This window comes from Nelumbo lutea, chromosome 8, assembly GCF_056320005.1.
Source record: "Nelumbo lutea isolate HS-2025 chromosome 8, American lotus-T2T, whole genome shotgun sequence".
Taxonomy (NCBI): Eukaryota; Viridiplantae; Streptophyta; class Magnoliopsida; order Proteales; family Nelumbonaceae; genus Nelumbo; species Nelumbo lutea.
In genome coordinates this window covers 48,129,865-48,153,516 of record NC_142691.1, presented here as the reverse complement: position 1 = coordinate 48,153,516, position 23,652 = coordinate 48,129,865, and the positions used below count along the sequence as shown (strand labels likewise).

General features: G+C 36.1%; 1 protein-coding gene across 1 annotated transcript; it reads right to left on the bottom strand.

The window, feature by feature from the left end:
* Nucleotides 1–2,105: 2,105 nt before the first annotated feature.
* DEG14 (Trypsin family protein with PDZ domain-containing protein) lies at nucleotides 2,106–14,166 on the bottom strand. The gene is made up of 11 exons (XM_088960002.1): nucleotides 13,977–14,166; nucleotides 13,700–13,802; nucleotides 13,487–13,603; nucleotides 13,196–13,375; nucleotides 12,965–13,092; nucleotides 11,144–11,355; nucleotides 10,755–10,836; nucleotides 5,132–5,274; nucleotides 4,251–4,371; nucleotides 3,119–3,211; nucleotides 2,106–2,489 (listed from the first exon to the last, which is right to left on the bottom strand). Exons 1-11 carry the CDS (start codon nucleotides 13,989–13,991, stop codon nucleotides 2,373–2,375), a joined length of 1,311 nt encoding a protein of 436 aa, XP_088816128.1. The 5' UTR covers nucleotides 13,992–14,166; the 3' UTR covers nucleotides 2,106–2,372.
* Nucleotides 14,167–23,652: the final 9,486 nt, after the last annotated feature.

Genomic DNA, 23,652 nt, shown 5'->3' with positions numbered 1-23,652 from the left:
CTTTTGTAATTGAAATGACACTCATATATGATAATAGCAACACATATTTCTCACAAATTTGCATTGATAAACCGACAATGCAACAGCAACACAACACAATAGTACCAAATACACCCTTAATGAACTATGATGAAATTTATTGAATTGCAATAAACACATCCCAGGTTCAAAATATCACATATCAATGTAGGTAAGCTTAGAAATGGGTACATATTGCAACACATTTTGATCATATCGATTTCCAAGTAGCTTAATATGTAGTATAAGTGGAATAGACTTAATGCTAGACCATTCCACTCGTGTCCTCCCAAGTCAATCGTATCACACTACATTGAAGTTGTATATCATAAGGATTGATAGAATTGATATCTATGACAACAATTTATTTGGTAGAATGAACTTTTTTCCTTGTTTTGTCTTCTCCGAACCTTCTTGTCACTTTCAACTTTCATCTATCATGAAAACTATAGAAAAGCCTATACCTACAAAAACACCTGAGATCTTGCATGAAAAACATGAAAATCCATTGAAATCGAGGAGAGGGGAAGGCAGGTTTTTGCCTTTTGTCTTCATGTAATCCTTCAATGGTCAATGGATCTACATAATATGGTGTTTGGAATGCAGAAGTATTGATTTGTTATTGGGTCTGTGATGTTTTACTATTAGGCTTGTACTAATAGATCTATGGATTTTCCCCCCAAAACAATTGGGAAAATCTAAAAATTATAAAAACAATTTATTTTATATGCTTTAAATGATTTTCATGATAGGAAAAAACTATAAGACGGATCTATCAAAACCTTTGATCCAACAACAATTTATGTAAGTAATAAAAGAATAAAATAATTATACTAGCATTTGTGACTACTAATTAAAAATTTTGAATTACATATCATATGCAGATTATAAATTCTAATGCACCTATTATATTTTTAAACTAACATAATTTATTTATATGAATTATTAATTAATAATTTAACTTAGAAAAAATAAGTAATTAACAACATAGCGATTATTTACAAAAAATATATACTATTTACAAAATTGACTTTATAGACATTAGTAATTTTTACCCATTACCTTAGTTTTTTTAGTAGTTTAAAATTAGAAAGAATAAAATATATAAATTTTGATTAACTATTAAAAATAAATATTTCTATATTTTATTATTTTTAATTTTGCAATCTACCAAAAGAATTAAGTTAATGGGTTTAACTTCTTCAAAATTATTAATGTATATTAAGTCAATTTTGTAAAAATATTTTTTATTCTTCTAAATAATCAACATGTTCTTACTTATTCATCTATTGTAAATTAAATTAATAATTAATAATTTATAGAAGTAAATTATCTTAGCTTAAATAATATCAGTACATTAGTAATTTAAAATACATATAATATACAATTCAGAATTTTTAATTAGAAGTCACTATATAGTAATATAATTATTCCATTTGATATTTTTTTATTTCTGTAAATTATCAAAATTAAGAAAGACCAGTTGGCTTGCTAGATCCACATTGTAGTTCTTTCCTACCATGAAAATCATTTAAAACATATAAAATAAATTGCTTCTATAATTTTAAGATCTTCCCAATTTCTTTGGTAGAAAATCTATAAATATACAAATACAAGACTAAAACATCACAGATCTAACAAATTTGGCATATTTTTGCATTTCAAACACCAAAACATGCAGTTCTATTGAACAATGAAGAATTAACTAGAAAAGAGAAGGAAAGCTAAGAGACAAACCAATCATCAGATCATAATAGGTCCATATTGACTTATAAAGCCTCAATATAGTGCAAATGTGAAATACAGTCAATATGGGACAAGAGTGGAATGGTATGGCACCAGTGCCACGTGTCGGGCAGTTGGAAATCGATATGATATGCCATGTATCATACATATCATGTTGATATCTTGTACTTTGACTACAACCCTCCTCCCCCCCCCCCCCCCCCCCGGAGCCCCCAAATAAAAAGAAAGGAAAATTAGTACCGACAAAAAAGGAAGAAAACATCTATTCTTTTTTCCAGGGTGAACAAGCAGTTCAGCATACAGAAGTTAGGGAGGCTTTACATCTCTTTGACAGCTACATGTCAGCATCAAGTCTACAAAATGTCATTTCAAACTCAATACTTGAGATACATAAGGTCAAAATGGTACATGTATACACACCGATGAGCCTTGCTCACTCGTTAATTATTTATTTGTTTTAAGGAAAAATATCATAAAAACTAACTTCAATTTCTTTCCCACATTTCAATTCAGTGGATAAGGGAGAGATCCCTTTTTGATTAATGTTTAATATACTTACCCAAAAAAATGTCTGATATGTAACAGCAGTATGATAAGAGAAAATTTTGTTACATATCTGGGTTCGCTTCCTCTGGCACTACAGTTAGACTCACAAATTTATTGTTTGCTCTTTTCACAACCACCTTCAAGGGCTTCCCAACCTTGTCTCCCAATACTTCTATGATCTGCCACAAGTTCAAGATTAATGAATTAGGGATCCTCAAACTTATAAAAAAAAATGAATTAGGGATCCTAAAGCTGTTGATGGTTTTGGTTTTAGACAGCAACAGTGTGAATGTTTATATATTTGAAAAAGTATACATACATAAATTCAAGAAAGAAGTATGGCCAGCATAATGAGATATTGGAATCCATATTGGGTTTAGAACAATGCAATAAAATATTGGCAAGTACCAAACTTAGCCTGATTAGATTACTTCAACCACCAGATATATCAAGTTTTCCCTTGCAGAACACCATTGCTCTAATTATTCTCGCTATCCAAAACAATACAATACATCATTTTTCAGGATCATAAGATCATGCAGACTTTAGAAATGACACCTAACTGTGGATATCACAAGTAATGGCATTACCGTGTCATGTGGACCATCCTCTCATTCTTTACCTAACAATATTTTTTATTAAAGAAACAGAGATAATAAAAGACAACTTTTATCATAACAAAACTGGATATAATCTTTACCTAATACCACACTAGTCTCTCTTTATGAATTAGTTTATGCACAGAAAGAATATTCCAGTTTTATTGGGTTATACTTGCTCAAAATGTAAAACAAAATTGGTCATATACCTCCTTGATGCTTCCAACAGGTTTGCCATCAAATTCAATGACAACATCACCTGGGTGGAATCCAGCACGATCAGCAGGGGATCCTGGAGTCACCTGGTTGGAAGGTCAGAAAAATTATAAACTGTTAGCTAACTTGCAAAGTTGAGGGACTTGAGATGCAATTCTCCAAAATTCACAATGTATGTAGCATTTTCATGCACACAATTAACATGCTAAATAAAACAAATGGCATTGTTTTTAATTTTATCACCTTTTTTGTTACTTTATTAAATACATAAATATGACAATATGTATTTAATACTGAAGATTAAGTGTGTGTGTGTGTGTGTGTGTGTATAAAATATGAACATGAATGGACTAAAATAAGAGAAGCCAATTAGGAAGATTAAAATAATAAAGCAAACTTTAAATATATTGATCCACTAGTTTTATTAGACAATGCATCTACGTTAATTTTGAACAGAGAAAAGCAGCAGATTTAAGAGGGAAAATGCAAGACAGATTCCCAAAATCTGCAAACTCACTACTTGATTGTCTTGTTCATGAAAGTATCTATAGGGAAGATCAGTTTTGCGAGGCAACAGGCCAAGGTTGATTTGAATTTTTTGTTTACAAGTATCAAAAATTGCATGTGGTCAATGCACATCACTTTGTTGTTCCTTCTCTGCTGGCTTTTGCATGTCTTCTTAGTAGAATATCTTCAATCTGTTGCTGATAAAAAGAAATGCAATACTGATCCACCAACAAAACATTGGATCTTTCTTCCCCCTTAAAATATGTCAGTTCCATGTTATCTTAATTTTTCTCTCTTAGTTTCCTCTTTGGTGCTGCAATTACCCCAAAATATAACATATTTCCTATTTTTAAAATGCATCAATAAACATATCAGTGGCCACAAGACAACAAGAGCGCAGATTTTAAAATCAACTGATGCATTCAGTACTGTAGAGAGAACATCATTAAGTTATTATTTTGGTTCCTATAGCAATGCATCTTTGAGTTATTATTTTGGTTACTATAGCAATACACTTGCAAGTTAAAAATGCCTCAAATTCACACACAAAAAAAAAACACTAAACAAGGAAAATGGAGAGAAGGGAAAAAGAAAAATAAGGAAACTAATACTACATACCATAGGTACAAGCACACCTTTGCTGACATCTGGGAATGTGACATCTCTTTCTTTCAACTGTGCTATTATCATCTCATTAAGATCAAGCATTTTAAGGCCTAGCCAAGGCCGAACAACTCTCCTGCACCACAAAAACTCTTAACATTAGTAATTTGAAGTAGAATTCCAAAGATGTTTTCAAATACATCAAATGCATGTTGACTTCAGAAATGGGACAGCCACATCTAGCTTATGAATCAATTATGAAAGCTATTTATTTCTGACCCACAAAAATAAAAGTAAAACTCTTCTCTTTTTTTAAGAGAAGAAAAGTAAAACTCTCGACTAGGAGTTGCTGAGGACGATGAGGACAGTCACACTGCTTACTAGAAGCTTAATATGTGTGCACACACATAAACATTACATGTTTCAGAAGAGTTTGGATCTGCTGACCACAACACATTGCTGGCCATGCTCATCCAGCTGCACATTGAGTATATCGGTGACTACAACACAACCGGTGTTCCATATGTGTGGCTGGGTGAACATGGCCAGCAATGTGTTGGGGTCAGCAGATCCAGAGTCATTTCAGAAATACCTAATGGTTAGAAAGTTAGAAGTAATGATTGATGTGATCTTGTAGATCTCGATGGCCCATAAAACAACAAAATAAAATTCAAAAATTTTCAACCAAACATTTAAAAAGAAAATCCAAAACGTCTATCTCATGATTTGACTTCAATTCTTTTTGAGAGAAAAGCTTGGAAATAGTTGAAACTAGTATATGCCTAGAAATTTATTCTTGTTGATATAACATTTTGCATGATGGTGTTAGATGACATATGCAACAGACAACTCAAATTTCAGTGTATATCAAAAGAGAACACCAAGAAGTCGCATACCCATTTTTCTTGAAATGCTCTACAATTTTGGATACAGAGTCAATTGGTACAGCAAAACTCAAACCATCAGCAGCCAATATCTTCATAGTATTAACTCCAACAACTTCTCCATCAAGATTGACAAGAGGCCCCCCAGAGTTTCCCTGATGCAATTAAAGCACATAAACAAATATAAATAGGAGACAATAAAGAAATCTCCTTGCCCTTGTGCAAGTATACATCAATGATAAAGACAATCCACAATAATATGTCTGGATGTTCTTAAAATCACAGAAATTAAATATTACATGTATATGCAAGGCACAGAAACAAACATACACCAACAAGCATACCAAGTTTCAGTATCCAATAAACATCATCTCAAGAGAATTATCCTAATACTAACTAGGACTAGCTTCCTTAATACTGTTACGTTACCCGTTTCATCTAAAAGGTGCTGTTGTGAGTCTTATTTATTGGTTGTGTGTTAGAATGCTGTTAGTATGTTGTTTGGTTCTGTGCTAGTATTCTGTTAGTATGTTGTCAGCCTAGTCTATCTAGGTACTGACAGCTAGCTTCTTTTTTTTCCTTGTTAGTTGTTTGTTATTATGAACTGCCAGGGGCATTCTTGTAACTTCAGTTCTTATCACATTAAGTGAATATAAATAAGAAGCTAGGAACGACCAGCCTAGAGTTTTTGAGTCTCAATCAACTCTCTCTTCTCTTCTCCTCTATGTTCTCTTCTCCTCTTTCTTCTCTTCTCTCTCTCTCGTCTCTCTCAGGAACGAACACATGGTATCAGAGCAATAATTCTGGGCTCGAAATTTGTTTTTTCTCATCTGAATCTCAGTTTTTTTTGTTCTCTTGATCTCTTGGACGTGGAAGACCAAGAATTCTATCGGACTGTTCAGAGTTCCTGCGGCTGTTGTTTTTTGGGTTCCTCCTTGGTCGTAACACCAAGGAAACCCTAACAGAAGGAGGGCGATGCTGGAATGACTCTCCTCTCTTAGTTCAATGCAGTGAAAAATATTTTTCTGGGTTTGCACCTTCTTACAGGTGTGTGTCCCCTTTTTTCTCTGTGGTCTATGCTATGAAGGGCTGTGAAGGGCTGTCTCCTCCTTGGTTTCTTCTCGTGACGTACACGTAACACATGTTGGGAAATTCACGGGAAGCCCAAGTGGGCAGTGAAGAACCAAGAACAGGGTAAAGTGCAAGGTCAGAAGAAGATAAATACAGCACATAATGCAGCACATGTGGCAACCCAAGATACTCAGGTTGCTGGTACTACCCGGGACCACTTTACTAATTCTGACCCCAAGGAAGATATCATGAATTCCTTCAAAGATCACCTGGAGTCATATAGTAGGGCTTTGCGACAGATGGATAGTTCAGTCACTAGTACTCCTACTTCATTTGAATCTACATCAAGTAATGCGGCTTCTGCATTCCATGTTACTACTACCACTGATTCCCCTTGGATCATTGACTCAGGGACCTCTAACCACATGACCGGTAAGCCAAATTTGTTTCAGACTTATAGCCTTTTGTCAGGAAGGGATAAAGTGAGGCTTGCAGATGGATCATTCTCCTCCATTGCAGGCCAAGGATCAATATCCCTTCTCCATGGCCTTAACCTAAATAGTGTGTTGCATGTTCCCCAACTTCCTATAAATTTGCTTTCAATCAGTAGCATCACAAACTCTTTAAACTGTAGTGTAATCTTTTTTCCTAGTTCATGTGTTTTTTAGGATCTAACTCTGGGAGGACGATTGGTAGAGGAAGCCTAATGAATGGTCTCTATATTCTCAACAACAAAGCTTGTCTCTTGGTGTCGTCCTCAGAGTCATGTAGTCAGTCGAATAAGAGTCAATTTTTTTTTGTGGCATGGTCAATTAGGTCATGTTTCCTTTGAAATAGTGAAGTCTTTATTTTCGTTTTTATTTAAGTCATGTTCAGTGTCAGATTTTCAGTGTCAAACATGTCAGTTGAGCAAACAATGTAGAACAACTTTTCATTCAAGTAATAAAAGATCCAATTTTCCTTTTCATATTGTGTATTCTGATGTATGGGGGCCTACCATTGTAACCTCTGAGGGCAGGTATAAGTACTTTATCACTTTGATCGATGATTTCTCCCAATATACATGGGTATTCCCGATGCGTAGTAGAGATGAAGTTCCAAAGATTGTGAAAGACTTCCAGAGGATGGTGTTCACGCAGTTCCTTGTCGAAATACAAATCTTCCAATCAGATAATGCTAAGGAATATTTCCATGGTGAGTTAAATGAGTTCTTTGCCTCCCATGGATCTATTCATAGGAGCTCATGCGCAAGAACACCGCAACAAAATGGTGTTGCCGAAAGAAAAAACAAACACCTTCTTGAGGTAGCTCAAGGGATGATGTTACACATGAATGTTCCAAAGAGGTTTTGGATGGATGCTATATTTGCAGTTGCTTATGTCATCAATCGCATGCCCTCCAGAGTACTGAACTACATGACCCCTCATCAGTTGTTGTTCCCTCAATCCCCTTTATTTTCCATTCCCATGAGTCTTTGGTTGTTGTGCCTTTGTCCATGATTTGTCTCTACCTCGGGGCAAGTTAGACCCTCGGTCCATTCCTTGTATCTTTCTGGGGTATCTCTCCTCTCAAAAGGGGTATTGGTGCTTTGATCCCGTTAGTCATAAATTCTTTGTCTCTATGGATGTGTCATTCTTTGAGTTTGAACCGTTCTTCCCTGCTTCTCCTCAGGGGGAGAGTAGTGTGGAAGAGGAGAAGCAGGTTCAGGTCCGCCAAGTCTCTTTTCCTTCTATTCCGGACCTAACCCCCTTTCGTGTCTTCCAACGTACACACCATAGAGATCAGCAAGGTGACAGAGATGTGGAGGTACCAACCACTGAGCATCTAACACTGTCAAACTCCCATGAGGTAAATCTAAACCCTGCTATACCTATTGACACCCCTACTCCTACTGTGGATGACCTTGACATTCCTATTGCTCAAAGAAACGGAGTCAGGTCGTGCACTACCAAACATCCCATCACCCAGTATGTCTTCTATGATCACATTTCCCCCTCATACTGAGCCTTCCTATCTGTAGTTGACTGCATCCCTGTACCTAGAAATGTTGCAGAAGCCTTAAAATACCCTAATGGATAGATGCTATGAAGGAGGAGATTAATGCCCTCCATAAAAATCAAACTTGGGAATTGGTAGATCTTCCAAGGGGGAAAGATCCAGTGGGGTGTAAGTGGGTGTTTACAGTTAAACACAAAGTAGATGGGACAGTAGAAAGGTATAAAGATTGGTAGCCATGGGGTACACTCAAGTGTACAGAGTTGACTACGATGAGACATTTCCTCCAGTAGCTAAGATGAACTCAATTCGAGTTCTTCTATCATTAGCTGCTAATCTTGACTGGGAATTGCATCAACTAGACATTAAGAATGCCTTTTTAAATGGTGGCCTAGAGGAGGAGGTATACATGGTTCAACCCCTAGGATTTTGTGCCAAGGGAAGTGAAAAGAAGGTGTGTAAGCTAAGAAAATCTCTACAGATTGAAACAATCTCCCAGGGCTTGGTTCAGTAAGTTTCATATGGCGGTTCAGCAAGTAGGGTTCAAGCAATGACAATCTGATCACACACTCTTTGTGAAGAGATGTCAGGAAAAGGTTGTTGTTTTGATAGTGTATGTGGATGATATCATCATTACAGGAAATTGGAGTTCAGAAATACAACAATTGAAACAATTCCTTGCGTCTAAATTTGAAGCGAAAGATCTAGGCCCTCTAAAGTATTTTCTTGGAATTGAAGTTGCTCGCTCAAAAAAGATATCTTCATTTCTCAAAGGAAGTACACTCTTGATCTGTTACAAAACACAGACAAGTTAGGTGCAAGGCCAACAGATACTCCTATGGATGTTGATCATAAATTGGGTAACTGTGATGGTGAACCTCTGAAAGATGTAAAACAGTTACAAAGGTTAGTGGGGAAGTTGATTTATTTGTCCATGACTCGTCTAGACATTGTCTATTCAATTGGGGTCCTGAGCCAATTCATGCACTCTCCTAAGAAACCTCACTTGTAGGCAGCAGAGAGAGTTCTTAGATACTTAAAAAAGTATCCAGAAACAGGTCTACTATTTAGTAAGCATAATCATCTAAAGGTGGAAGTCTTTGCAGATGCTGATTGGGCAGGTGCGGTGGATGATAAAAAGTCCACAAATGGGTATTGCACATTTGTGGGAAGAAACCTAGTGACCTGGAAAAGCAAGAAACAAAGTGTGGTAGCAAGGTTAAGTGCTGAAGCAAAGTATAGGGCTATGGCACATGGGTGGCTGAAGTTCTTTGGCTTAAAAATCTTCTAGGGGAGCTTGGAGTTGCTGTTCACAATCCTATGTCTCTTTGTTGTGACAACAAGGCAGCCATTAACATCGCCAACAATCCTGTCGTACATGAGGGGACCAAGCACATTGAAGTGGACAAACACTTTATAAGGGAAAAATTGGAAAGAAAAGAAATTTGCATCCCTTATGTCAACTCCAAGGAACAACTTGCTGATGTTCTCACAAAAGGACTTCCATACTCGTAGCACAATGAGTTGTGTGACAAGTTGGGCATGATAGACATATACAGCCCAACTTGAGGGGGAGTGTTGTGAATCTTATTTATTGGTTCTGTGTTAGTATGCTGTTAGTATGTTGTCAGCCTAGTCTATCTAGGTGCTGACAGCTAGCTTCTTTTTTTTTCCTTGTTAGTTGTTTGTTATTAGGAACTGCTGGGGGCATTCTTGTAACTTCAGCCTAGTCTATCTAGAGTTTTTGAGTCTCAATCGACTCTCTCTTCTCTTCTCCTCTACGTTCTCTTCCCTCTTTCTTCTCTTCTCTCTCTCTCTCATCTCTCTCAGGAAGGAACACAGGTGCATATTCTATTAGAAGTATGTTTTAAATCTCTTTCCTACACCTAGATCTTGGTTTTCTTTTGTCTATAGAGTTTTCACTGATCAACCCACACCCAGGTCTTTGTCCTGTCCTCATAATTCTAGTAAAGGGTCTATTTCACAAGATCCCAGAACCATCAAACATTTTCTTCATTATTTTATCATTTACTGGTGCTGCAGCAGGTTCCTTAAGGCATCTCTTTCTATCATGATTTTACAAGTATTGCTAGTCATTCATCACATTTGCTCATGTAAGCTAAACTTAACATTTTTGTACACATTGTTTTCATCAAATTTAAACTATAATACCTGGATATCTGAACACTCTTAGCATAACTTTAGTAACCCAATGCAGTAACAAGCCAAAATGGGACATTCATGGAGACTTCTAGCATGTGAGCCTCTCTCTTGGAGTTGTACTGGATGTTATTCTGAACTGCTAAGATCTATTTACTGATTTCTTTCGTCAAAAAGAAAAAAAAAAAAAGAACAGGTAAATGGCATAAATTAGCAAATCTATATTAGAATCTTCAAAAATACTTGGGCATGATTAAGAATTAAGAAAGAAACCTTACAAACTAAAGCAAAAGCATGGCATGAGTCATGTGTATTGTATCTTAGATTAGAGAAACCAAGAGTGATATTCATGTCCTTATCCATGTTTGGGAATCTTTGAGTTTGAATACATAAAGGAAATAAGTATTACCTCATTGATTGCACAATCTGTCTGTAGGTACTCTCTCCGCATTCCACCAAGACCTAAATCGCTGCTTTTACGATCAACGCAACTAAATTGAATAAAGAGGTGGGGGTGGGGGGGGGAGGGGGTTAACCATTAGCGCATAAATGAAATTCTGTAATCACATCCTAATCTATTTCTCTTCCAAAATAAAGAAATAATCAAAAGGGAAAATGAGAAAAAAGGCAAGGAGATATTTTACACACCAAAAAAATACTAGAGCATTACCAGCCATAGATACAAGCTTGCCTTTCTCTTGAAAAGGAATCCATGTCACAATAACATTTATTTTCTGGAAGAAGATAAAAGATAATATATATATATATATATATATATATATTGTTTGGAGCTTTTACCTAACAATACCAGCTGTTATTGTATTTTGAAGGGATAGTGGGCATCCCATGGATATGACCCAGTCTCCTGGACGAAGCTTGCATGATGATCCAAGTTTTGCTATTGGCAGTGGAGTTCTAGATTTGATCTTTACAACAGCAATATCAGAATGAAAATCAGCATTTACCACAGTACCCTCAAAAGTTCGACCATCTTGTAAGGTCACATCCACCTGAAATTTTTACAATTTTCAAACCAAAAATGGACTTATATAATATAAGTTTTTGTTCTGGAGTATTCTTGTAACATGTAAAATCTCCAAATATCCAAATATATCTTTGAATGAGAAGAAAAGATCATGCATACAGCATTGCAAAGTTCATTCTTAATTTCTTATATGATTAAGGTGAAATTACCAATAAAATGACAGAAGAAGTTGATGTAATATAGAAGTTCCAAACCTCTTTCAAGCATCTCTTTCTTTTCCCAAGCCAACAGGAAGGGTTACTTGGAGATGCGAGATGCTTAGAGTGGCAATTCTTTGGATGGTATCAGAGAAATAAATAGGAGAATTTTCTCCAATAAAAGGAGACAGGCTGAGGCCCTGAAAAATATTATTACAGTTACTGTGGATTCTTTTTTTTTTTTTTTTGATGAATCAGTTACTGTGGATTCCTTGATGGACGACATTACTAGCAATTGGGATTAAATTGTCAGTTTGTTATGAGGAGACAGATACAGCCTAGAGTGGGATCCTTCCCCTCCAAGATGCAGTCAGCTAAACTCCAATGGCTGCTCTGTTAGGAAATAGGTAACTTTGATGAGGTAGATGCTTGCAAACGCTAGGAGGGAGTGCTTATTCTTGTAGTCGTTAACCCTTTTGCCCCCAGAGCCTTAGAGTAAAGATTTTAGCTATGTAGTGTCTTGGTTTTTCCTCGTCTAAAGGTGGAGGGAACTCTTAGGTGATGACTAGGATCCAAGAGGGAGGATGCAGTTTGTGGCTATACACCATCGCATTCAAGACTCTAGATGTTTGGCAGCAGGGTGAATTGGCTTCTCTTCAATCTTCATAGCTATCTTGGTTTCTCTCATATGGAGGTAAGGCGACTGTGAGATGGTGATTAGCTTGGTGACAGAATGAGGAGACAGGTTGTTTGTATTACATCATCATATTTATGATGCTAAATGATTGGCAGCAAGCTGAACATCACCACTAGGTAGAAAAATAATGTATAGATCAAATCCTCAAAGTTGTAATGGGGCTCAGCCATCACACTGGGTACAGGGATCATATTTTATTTTCCCCTGCTGGTTTCTCTGTTCTTCAGGCTGCCTTTATGGTCCTTTTGTAGAGGACACTTACGTATTTATTATTCTTGTTAAGTCATTCTTAATGAAAACTTTGCTGCCCGTTCAGGTGGGTGCCAAGATCAGCAGCTAACATGGTTTACTCATTAGCAAGGTCAGGTGTGTTGAGGGAAAGATTACATTGGCGTGATACAGGGCCAGGAAGAACATTGTAAAATTCCAAAATTAAAGCATAGATTGAAAGGTCACTTGTATAGTTGTGTTTTTCTATCATTAATATAATTTTTGAAGTATGTTATTTATCAAAGAAAAAAAATAATTGAAAATTTTCCACTACAGATCAAAAGAACAAAATTATTGTGCAGAGTTATTCAAGAAAGAGGATGATAAAAGTTCATTGTTGAAAAGAATAAGGGAATAAAGAATTGTACAATGACCATGGAAGGGTAGTGTGCATATTTGTCAGATCTTTCACGAAGAAGGGCCATTAAGGAATTAACACAAAAAGCAGTCTAAAAACTCCGTACACCAACCTTTCCCTTAGATACAGTTCTCATGCTTTGGAAGTCTACAACAACATGAGCACAGGTCAAAATTGTGCCATCAGGGTCTATAATAGTTCCTGAACCAATACTCTTCCCTAAAGTCATCCCATGAAAACCTGCAAAACAAAATAACAACTATTTCAATAAAGTCCTTGATGATAAATCTTGAGAAGCAACTTTTAGAATTTTTCTTTTTTTTTTTTTTTTTTTTTGACACACCTTGGGTAACAGATAAGTTGACAACAGCAGGACCGACCTTAGCAGCCGCTGTTGCAATGGAGTCTCTACCCAAGCATCCAGGACAGCATTTGGAGCCATTTCCATCTTCTACAGGAGCTTCATTACTGAAATTTGCAGATGGTAGTGAACCGATTCTAGAAAAAATTAACGGAAGAAGCCCTAGAATAATGAATATTAAGGGAAAGAAATGAGAAAAGCAATACCGATAAAAAAACAGCACACAACAGATTCCAACAAATCCAGATGTAAAAATTAAACTTCGAACAGAACCTGATCTGGAAGTGTCTGACGGCGGTATAGACGGAGAATGAATTTCCTGTGGAATCCGCCAAGCCGGTGGCAACAATTCCCGCAATTGCGGGGTGACTGACACTGATATCGCTGTTTCTGGATTCACCCATTACAGCAATACAGAAAATAAGTCATGATAAAGTTTTTTTCCAAACCAACTTCAAGCTTTCTTTGTTTCAAACGAACGCTTACCAGTATCCGAGTCGCGGTTGCTTGAACATAGAATACCAGTTCCTGTAGCAGCCAAGGTCAATATCCGAAGGACAGAGTTCCGATTGGAACGTAAGAGATGCCTCTGTGAAGCAGAGAGAATCGATTGTGGAGATTTTAAAGAAATGAAAATAATGATATTAATGAATTGAATTTGCTGATGAAGACGAAATTTGATGAAAATAAAGCCAATGTGGAAGTGCAAGAGGAAAAGAAACATAACACAAGGAATAGGAATTTAAGACGAGCAGATACTTACGAGTATATGTCCCATGAGCAATGTTGTAGTAATGTAGCTTTCTCTGCTCTATTTCCAGAGAGATACAGAGATGATTTACTCGCTGTCCCCCAAAAAGGCTCAAACCCCTACTAAAACCCACAGCCGCTGTATTGGCTGTGGAGCAAATGACTCTTCCAATTAGCTGAATATCATACCTGCTATATTGGCTGTGGAGCTTGCTTCACGTCAGCAATAAAAGTACATATGACCCACAATCACTCTATCTCTCAAAGTCTCAATTATGCCTGACTTGGAGCAAAATGATTGGTCTGGTCAGGGACTCAGGGGACCAAATTAGACTTGAAAATGGGAATTTGCATCAAAACACATCTCAACCGTGTATTGGGAACATCTCACAATCACCTCTACGGGAGATGTTCCCAATGCATACTAAAATTGTCTCACAGTCACCTCTACAAGAGATGTTTCCAATGCATGTTGAGATATGCATGTGGGGCGTCAATTTGAACTCTGAAAATAGATTGAATTGAGTGGATATAAGTAGATCAAATTTGACTTGTTTATATTCGAATTTAAATCAGATCTCATCCATGAGATTTGAATTACATGTTGGAATTGACTCAAAAATAAAGTTAGTTATAGAAAGTGGCTATTAGTGCATGGTAACCATAAAGTTAGTTACAGAAAGTGGCTATTAGTGCATGGTAACCATAAAATTAGTTATATAAAGTGGCTATTAGTAACCATAAAGTCGGTTATAAAAGGAGTGGCTATCTTGTATCTTCTACTTCTTCTTCTTCTACAATTTTAATGAAAATCCCTCTCTGGAGTGTGTGCTCTTCCCATGGACGTAGGAGGATTTTCTCCGAACCACGTAAATTCTTGTGTCTCCATCTCTATTTGCTTGAATTTTTGTTTGCTTTGCCAGATTGTGTATTCTCCATTTTTCTTCATGGATTGATTTAGGATACGTGATACAACGCTTCTACACCAACAAATGGTATCAGAGCAAGGTTATTAAATCTGTGAAGTACTTGTGATGGCGAAGATATCGACTATAAAGTTTGAGGTGGAGAAATTTGACGGAAATATGAACTTTAGGTTGTGGAAAAAGAGTGTGAAGACAATTCTAGTACAACAAGGTCTTCACAAGGCTCTTCTTGGAAAGGAGAAGGCAAAAAGATGACAAGTGATGAGTGGGCTGAGTTAGATTTGAAGGCATTGAACATGATTTAGTTATACTTGGCAGATAAAGTGATGTACAACGTACTCGATGAGGAAACCACCATTGGCTTATGGACAAAGTTGGAGAAATTGTATATGACAAAATCTCTCACCAATAAGTTGTACCTGAAGAGGCAACTATATAGTTTGCGTATAGCCGATGGAACCAATTTATTGGATCATTTGAATACATTCAATCGGTTGATTGTGCAGTTTTTCAATGTAGATGTGAAGATTGATGAAAAAGATAAGGTGATTCTTCTCCTCTCCTCTCTCCCAGAAACGTATGACCATTTGGTGACAACCATGTTGTATGGAAAGGATACGTTGGTGATGGATGAGGTCACAAGTACTTTACTGTCAAACGAGATGTGGTGAAAGCCTTACCTTTAGTGATAGTGAAAGTTTGACTGTAAAGGATTCGGGTTATGAATGGGGCAGATCTAAAGAAATGGGAGATAAGAAGAATAGAGGCAGATCAAAATCCAAATTGAAGAAAACACAATGCAAGTGGTGCAAGAAAGATGATCACTAGCTAAAGGATTGCAAGAAATTTGCAGAGGCTCAAAAGAAGAAAGGAAAAGTTGCAAACGAGGCAAGTGTTGCTTCCAATATAGAGAATGATGGAGATATTCTTACGGTCTCCTTAGGTATGGATCCCTTGGATACTTGGATACTTGATTCTGAATGTTCTTATCATATGTATCATTTCTAGAGATTGGTTTTTTACATATGAGTCACATGTTGGCGGCACAGTTCTTATGGGAAATAATGCCGAGTGTAAAACTATTGGGATTGGGACAATTAAAATCAAGATGTTTGATGGGATTGTTAGAACATTAACAAATGTTAGACATGTTCCAAATCTTAAGAAAAGTTTAGTCTCACTTGGTGCTTTAGATGATCTTGGGTGTATATATAGTGGGGCTGATAGAGTTATAAAAGTTAAAAGGGGTGCCATGGTTGACATAAAAGGAGAGAAAAAAAAGGGCCATTATATAGGTTAATTGGAAAAACTATCATTGAGGATGCAGCTATCACATCCACTTTAGATGATGATTCTAGTCAGTTATTGCATTTGAGATTGTAACACATTAGCGAGAGAGGCACGATAGAACTGCACAAAAGGAAATTACTTGATGGTGTTAAATCTTGCAAATTAGATTTCTACAAATTTTGCATTTTTTGAAAGTAATGCAGAGTCAATTTTACAGCATCTACTAAAAGAAGCAAGGAGATTCTTGAGTATGTGCATGCAAATACATGGGATTCATCGCCAATGACTTCTAGTGGTGGAGCACGATATTTTATTAGCTTTGTTGATGATTATTCCAGAAAGGTTTGGGTGTACTTCATAAAGCATAAATCTGAAGGTTTTGAGAAGTTCAAGATTTAGAAGGCAAAAGTTGAGAAGCAAACTAAAAAGCAGATAAAATACATGTGGACAGATAATGGTGGAGAGTTTACCTCTATAGAGTTTCAGAAATTTTGTGCAACAGAAGGGATTACTCGGCATCTTACTACTCTAGGCAGACCACAGCATAATGGGGTAGCAGAAAGAATGAACATGACAAATTTACCAAAGCAGTTTTGGGCCGAGGCAATTAATATGACTTGTTATGTGGCAAACAAATCACCTTCCAAAGCATTGGGACTCAAGACAGCAGAAGAGGTATGAACTGGAAATTCTTTTGATTACTCAAATTTGAGAACTTTTAGATGCCATTGTTATGTCTTGTTGCAGAATAGAGAGAGGACAAAGCTTGGTGCTAAGTCAAAACCTTGCATTTTTCTGGGATACAATGAAGGGGTGAAAGGATTCAAACTTTTGAATCCTAACACAAAGAAGGTTGAGATAAGCAGAGATGTTGTATTTGATGAAGCTTTTATGTTGAAGAAAAATCAACAGCAAATCCGAGATGGTGAGAAAAGCAGTACCTCAATTCAAGTGGAGTTAAGTGAGGAAAGGAAAATGGGTAGTGAACCAGTCACTATAGATTCTTTTCATCAAAGCCAAGAAGTTGCACAATCCCAAGGGGAATCACCATATTCCATTGTTGCAGTCAGGGCTAAAAGGAACATCAAGAGACCAATCAAATTCGATGATACAGGTGCATATGCATTAATAGCTAATTGTGATGATCCAATGACCTACAAGGAGGCAATGAAAGATAATGACAGCTCACTATGGATGGGTGCTATGAAAGAGGAGATGGCTTCTCTTTAGAATAATGAAACTTGGAAGTTAGTAAAATTGCCTGAGGGTAAGAAGGCTATTGGGTGTACAGAAAGAAAGAGGCTCCGTCTGCAAGTGAACCAGTTAGATTCAAGGCAAGGTTAGTAGTGAAAGGATATGCACAAAAGGAATGAGTGGACTTCAATGAGATTTTTTCTCCAGTAGTGAAACATTGTTCCATTAGAATCATGTTGGTGATGGTAGATATGTGGGATATGAAGTTGGAGAAGCTTGATGTGAAGATAGCTTTCCTCCACGGGAGCTTAGAAGAAGAAATTTACATGGTGCAGCCCAATGGGTTTGTTGAAAAAGAAAAAGAACAACTGGTATGCAAGTTGAATAGGTTACTCTATGGCCTTAAGCAAGCACCGAGGCAATGGTACAAGCGCTTTGACACTTATATGACTTCACATGGCTACATCAGAAGTAAGTACGATAATTGTGTTTATTTTTGTTTCCTTCATGAAGACTCCATTATACTATTGATGCTTTATGTCGATGGCATGCTTATTGCTTGTAAGAGTTTGCATGAGAATGTTAAGTTAAAGCAGGAATTGAGCATGAAATTTGAGATGAAAGGTTTAGGTGGAGCAAAGAAAATCTTGGGAATGGAAATTCAAAGAGACTGGCACAATGGGAAGTTTTGATTGACCCAAAAAGGGTATATTGAGAAGGTATTGACCAAATTCAATATGGAGGCTAAGGCAGTGAGCACACCTCTAGTTCGGCACTTCAAACTATCTCTTCAACATTGTCGAAAGACAAAGAAAGAACGTGAGGAGATAATACATATACCATATGCCAGTGCAGTTGGATGTCTTATGCATGCTATGGTATGTACCAGACCGGACTTATCTCAAGCAATTAGTGTTGTGAGCAGATTTATGGCTAATTCGGGGAAGGAGCATTGGAATGTTGTAAAGTGGATTTTGCGCTACTTGAATGGTACCCAAGATATGGATTTACTATTTCATAATGGTTTGAAAGGAAACAAAGTGGTTGGGTATGTAAATTTAGATTTTACAGGTGACCATGACAAAAGAAAGTCTACTAAGGGATATATTTTCACTCTTGGTCAAGGTCCTATTAGTTGGAGATTTACATCACAAGATATGATGGCTTTGTCTACTACAGAAGCAGAGTACATGGCAGCAGTAGAGGTAGCCAAGGAAGCTATATGGTTGAGAGGATTGGTTCAAGAGCTTGGAATTGATCAAAAAAACATTTGTTTTCACTATGACAGTCAGAGTGCTATATGTCTTGCAAAGGATCCAGTGTTCCACTCAAGGACTAAGCATATAGATGTGCGGTATCACAGGCTCAAAGATTTTGTAGAAGATAGTGACATTCATTTGGAGAAGATTTCTTCCCAAATGAACATAGCAGACATGATGACCAACCCATTGCCAAGGGAGAGGTTCAGGAATTGCCTAAATCTTTCAAACATACAATAGTGCTAAGTTGTGAAGGCCCCAGGAGGGGGTATTCTAGATAGTGAAATGGAGTAGGGTGAAGGAGAGTTGAAGAATTTTTTTTTTAAGTCAAGGTGGAGAATGTTGGAATTGACTCAAAAATAAAGTTAGTTACAAAATGTGGCTATTAGTGCATGGTAATCATAAAGTTAGTTATTGAAAGTGGCTATTAGTAACCACAAAGTCAATTATAAAAGGAGTGGTTGTCTTGTATCTTCTACTTCTTCTTCTACAATTTTAATGAAAAATCTCTCTCTGGAATGTGTGCTCTTCCCGTGGACGTAGGAGGATTTTCTTCAAACCATGTAAATTCTAGTATCTTCTTCTCTATTTGCTTGATTTTTTGTTTACTTTGTCATTTTGTGTGTTCTCCATTTTTCTTCATGGGTTGATATAAGATACGTGATCCAACACTTCTTCACCAACATTACAACCTCTAATAGGACAAATAAATTAAACTAAAAATGATCAAAATATTATATATATTAATAAAATAAACTAAAATAGCATTTTCTAGAGAAAGTAAATGGAATTTATTAAAAGAGACAAAAAATTCATATAAGAGGTGTAGAACTGAAAAAACAACAAGAAAAGAGAAAAAAAGAAAATAAGCACAACAAGAGGGACTCTTAAGAGATTACACGGGTAATGTTCTATCACCCATTAGACTTTCCCTTTGAGTCCCAAATTTAGCAAAGCTAAGAATTAATGGATTCAGCTCTCTAGGAATTCGTGGAAAGAGAGGCACTCATTGAATTTAGAAGATTTCTAGTCTCATTGAGATAATGAGCCTGTCTCCAAGGGCCTTCATCATTTACACCAAATCACCCTCAATGAGTATGTTAGAGAAGCCAAAGTTTTTTACAAAATGAATCCATGTTAAAGCAATCAAAACCTTTGTCTTCGAACAGTTTGCATTGTCTATTGGGCCACTAAAGAACTAACAAATATTTTCTGCCCTATCTCTTATTACCCCTCCAATACCAACAACTTTAGGACTCCCCATGGCTATGGGTGTCAATCGACTAGTTTTGGATTGGATCCAATTCGATCCAAACCTAATCAAATCGGATTTGGACAGTTCATTATAATTATTGGATTGAGCCAATCAAAAATAAATTGGTCCATATTCTTATTGGTCTAAATTGAACCTAAACCAAATTTCCAATAATCCAATCATGAGGCTAAATTCTTGTCCAATTTGAAACTGATCAAAACTGAAGCCAGTATAAAATCACTTTTACGAAAGCACTTTTATAAAAGTTATTTTATGAAAAGTACTTTTACAAAAATACTCTTATGAAAGCACTTTTACAAAGTACTTTTATGAAAGCATTTTTACAAAAATATTTTTACGTAAGCACTTTTACAAAGTACTTTTATGAAAGTAATTTTACGAAAGCACTTCTATAAAAATACTTTTACATAAAAGCACTTTTATGAAAAGTACTTTTATAAAAGCACTTCAACGGAAGTATTTTTATAAAAGTACTTTTACAAAAGCACTTTTAAGGAAGTACTTTTGTAAAAGCACTTTTATGAAAGTACTTTTATAAAAGTAAAGAACTTTTATGAAAGCACTTTTACAAAAGTGTTTTTCCAATGCCAAAAAGGTAATTTTTAGATTTTCTTCATTTTAATATATTTTTTGTAATTTTTTTATATGTTCTATTTTTATATAACTTTTGATATTTCATTCGGTTTTTACATTTTAATGGATTGGATGATTTAGTTTGTATTAGATTTGGATTGGATTGGATTTAGTTCTTTTAAAAGTGGACTCACATTGGACTAGATTGGGTTGGACCAAATCCAATCCAATTGACACCTCTACCCATGGCAATTCCATCAAAGTTTAATTTAATAATGTACACCTGATCAAATGGCAATTTCATCAAAATTTAAGTTAATAGTATACAACTGATTAGAGTTAAACACCCGAGGGATAGATGGAACTAATATGAAGAAAATAAGAACTCCACTACATTTCTTTGTAAGTCATTCAAAGAGAACCCATAAAAAATGTTATTATTAACCACCCAAAATTTACATAAGTCAACAATGTAAGCAATCAGGTCTAGGCCTCTTCCTTGTCATTGCCAAATAAGCTCAATGATCCTTTAAGGCATTGTCTAACTATAGCCAATAAGGTTGAGAAAATGATACAAATTTTTTCTTGTTTCTATGCAATGAAGTAGAATGTGTTCAATCATTTCCCCATCTCTAAGGCAAAAAGAGCAAGCATAAGGTGAAAGGTATAATTTATCTTGATTCTTCTTTTGCACCAAATTATAAGTGTTAATTTTCCTCTGTTTGGCCTCTACACAAAGAAGCTAATTCTGGAAGGGATGTCAGAATGTTAGACCTTCTTAAAAGGAAAATAAGGATTTTCATATGTTGTCGAAGATAGATCTTCCTAAGAAACTGGAGAAAGTTAGTAATATCCTCTAATTATACTTCTCTTAGTAGTCTAAGAAAGTTAATGTTCCAATTAAAGCTTAGGGACATCAAGGACAAGCAGATGCAACAAAAGCTTCTTTGTTTCTAGAATGGTAAAAGAGTCTAGGATAAGATTCAACAAAGGCCAAATCTTCCCACCTAAGGTTAGTCCAAAATCTAATCTTAGAGTCATTTCCAACATTATGTCTAATGGAAAGAAAGGAAAAAAAAAAGAAAAGGTGGAGCAATGCCTTTCCAAGGGTTGGTTTCTTTCACTCGATTCAGTTGGGTGTTGCTATCCCAACCATTAGCATTCCTACCATAGTTGCTAGTGATGACTATTACCCAAATGTCATTAAGCTTTAAAGGGAATCTCCAAAGCCACTTACCAAGAAGCCAATATTCTTTTCCTTGAGATGATGCCCAAGACCTAAACCTTCATTCTCTTTTGGTTTATGCACTTGTTCCTAATTGATTAAATGGTTCTTCTCTTTACAACTTTTCAACACGATTCCTTACTTTGATTGAAACTTGAAAAACAAAGAGGAAGTAGATAGGAAAATTCACAAGAGAAGTTTTATTTTTCATAGAAACACTGAGGAGCTACAAAAGCCTGGGGGTAGCTCTTCCCCTCAAATTAGTAAGGCAAATGACTGAAATGAGATTTAAATCATTATGAAAACAACCAGAGTTCACCACAGAGTCAGGAAGTTCATTATGAGACAACTAGTTAGTGGCTTGATTCACCTCACAAACGCATGCCTGAAGTGAATATTGAAGTTGAACATGGTAGCGAGGTTGAGACATTCCTTAATGGTGCATTCTAATCTCCATGGGGGTTCACTCTTCTTCTAAGACAACCGATGACGAGCTTTGAATCTCCTTCTATGATGATCTGTCGGTCCCTAAAGTTAGTAGCAACGTTGATAGCTTCCCATCCTGCCCATGCCTCTACAAGATTTATCATTGGATACCCAATGTTATACTTTTTGGTCATAAGGACACCTCCCTGATGATTCCTTGCGATACATCCAATCGAACATATGCCTTCATTCCTAGGGGAAGCATCAAAATTAATTTTGATGCAACGAGGCTTAGGACTAAACCACTCAATAAGATTCTAGCCTTTGTCATTGGGAAGATTTTCGTTTAGATAATTATCCTTAATCTTCGTCCAATAATCACTATCTCTTTCAATAATGGACTGAGGATCACTCAATTTGTCATTGAAATGCTTATTGTTTCTATTCTTCTAAATGAACCATAGGGCGCAAGCTAACCTCTCACAATAAAATTGATCATTAGAGGAGTATCAGATGTTCTAGCCCACCACTAAACAACTAAAGCATTATTGGTCGAAGGCCCAAGAGTCTTAGGTTCATAAGACTCCAAACTTGTTTAGAAAATCACACTTAATGAAAATGTGGTCTATGTTTTCATCCTCACTACAAAGAGCGTAGGACAGGTTTATGTTAAGCCCTCTTGTAATAAGATTATTTTTAGTGGGAAACTTATCATTAAGTAGTAAAAGAGAAAATCTTTAATTTTTTGGGGGATCTTAAAATTCTAGAAATTTTTTGGACCATCATTCGACCTTAACTCACCTCGATTATATCTACACTCCTCATTGTAAGAAAATTTAACCAAAAAATTACCATTTGATGTAAATTTCCAAGTGAATTTATCCTCCATATCTATAGATGGGATCAAACTTGGTTTGATATGCTGCCAAGTGTGAGGAGTAATAGCCTTAATGAAGTACTCCTTCCAAGCTTTCCCGTCATGGTCAATCACACTACAAACCTCCATATCAATATTAGAGATATAATATGGATTTAAACCAGTAATGATAGGATATTTTCCAGGCCAAGCATCTTTCCAGAAATTGACCATCATTCCATTACCAATTCTCCAACTAGAGCACCTCTTAATAAGGTCTATAGACGCCAAGATACCTCTCCACGCCCAAGAGATGCCCTTATTAGGTCAACATCCCAAAATTTATGATTACTTATATATTTTCTACTAACCACCTTCACCCATAGGTTATCTTTGTGATTAATGACTTTCCAACCCAACATTGCAATTAGAGCCTTATTAATCCATTTAAGATTTCTCACACCCAAGCCATCCCAGGCTTTAGCCGTATAGACTTGCTTCCAGTTAACAAAATGGATAGGGTTCTAGCTCCTTGAATTTGACCATAGAAAATCCCTTTGGGATTTTTCTAACCCATTTATGACATTATTAGGAATTTTGAACGATTGCATAACAAGCTGGACTGTGGAGGCAGCAGAATTAATAAGAGTAAACTTTCTTACAA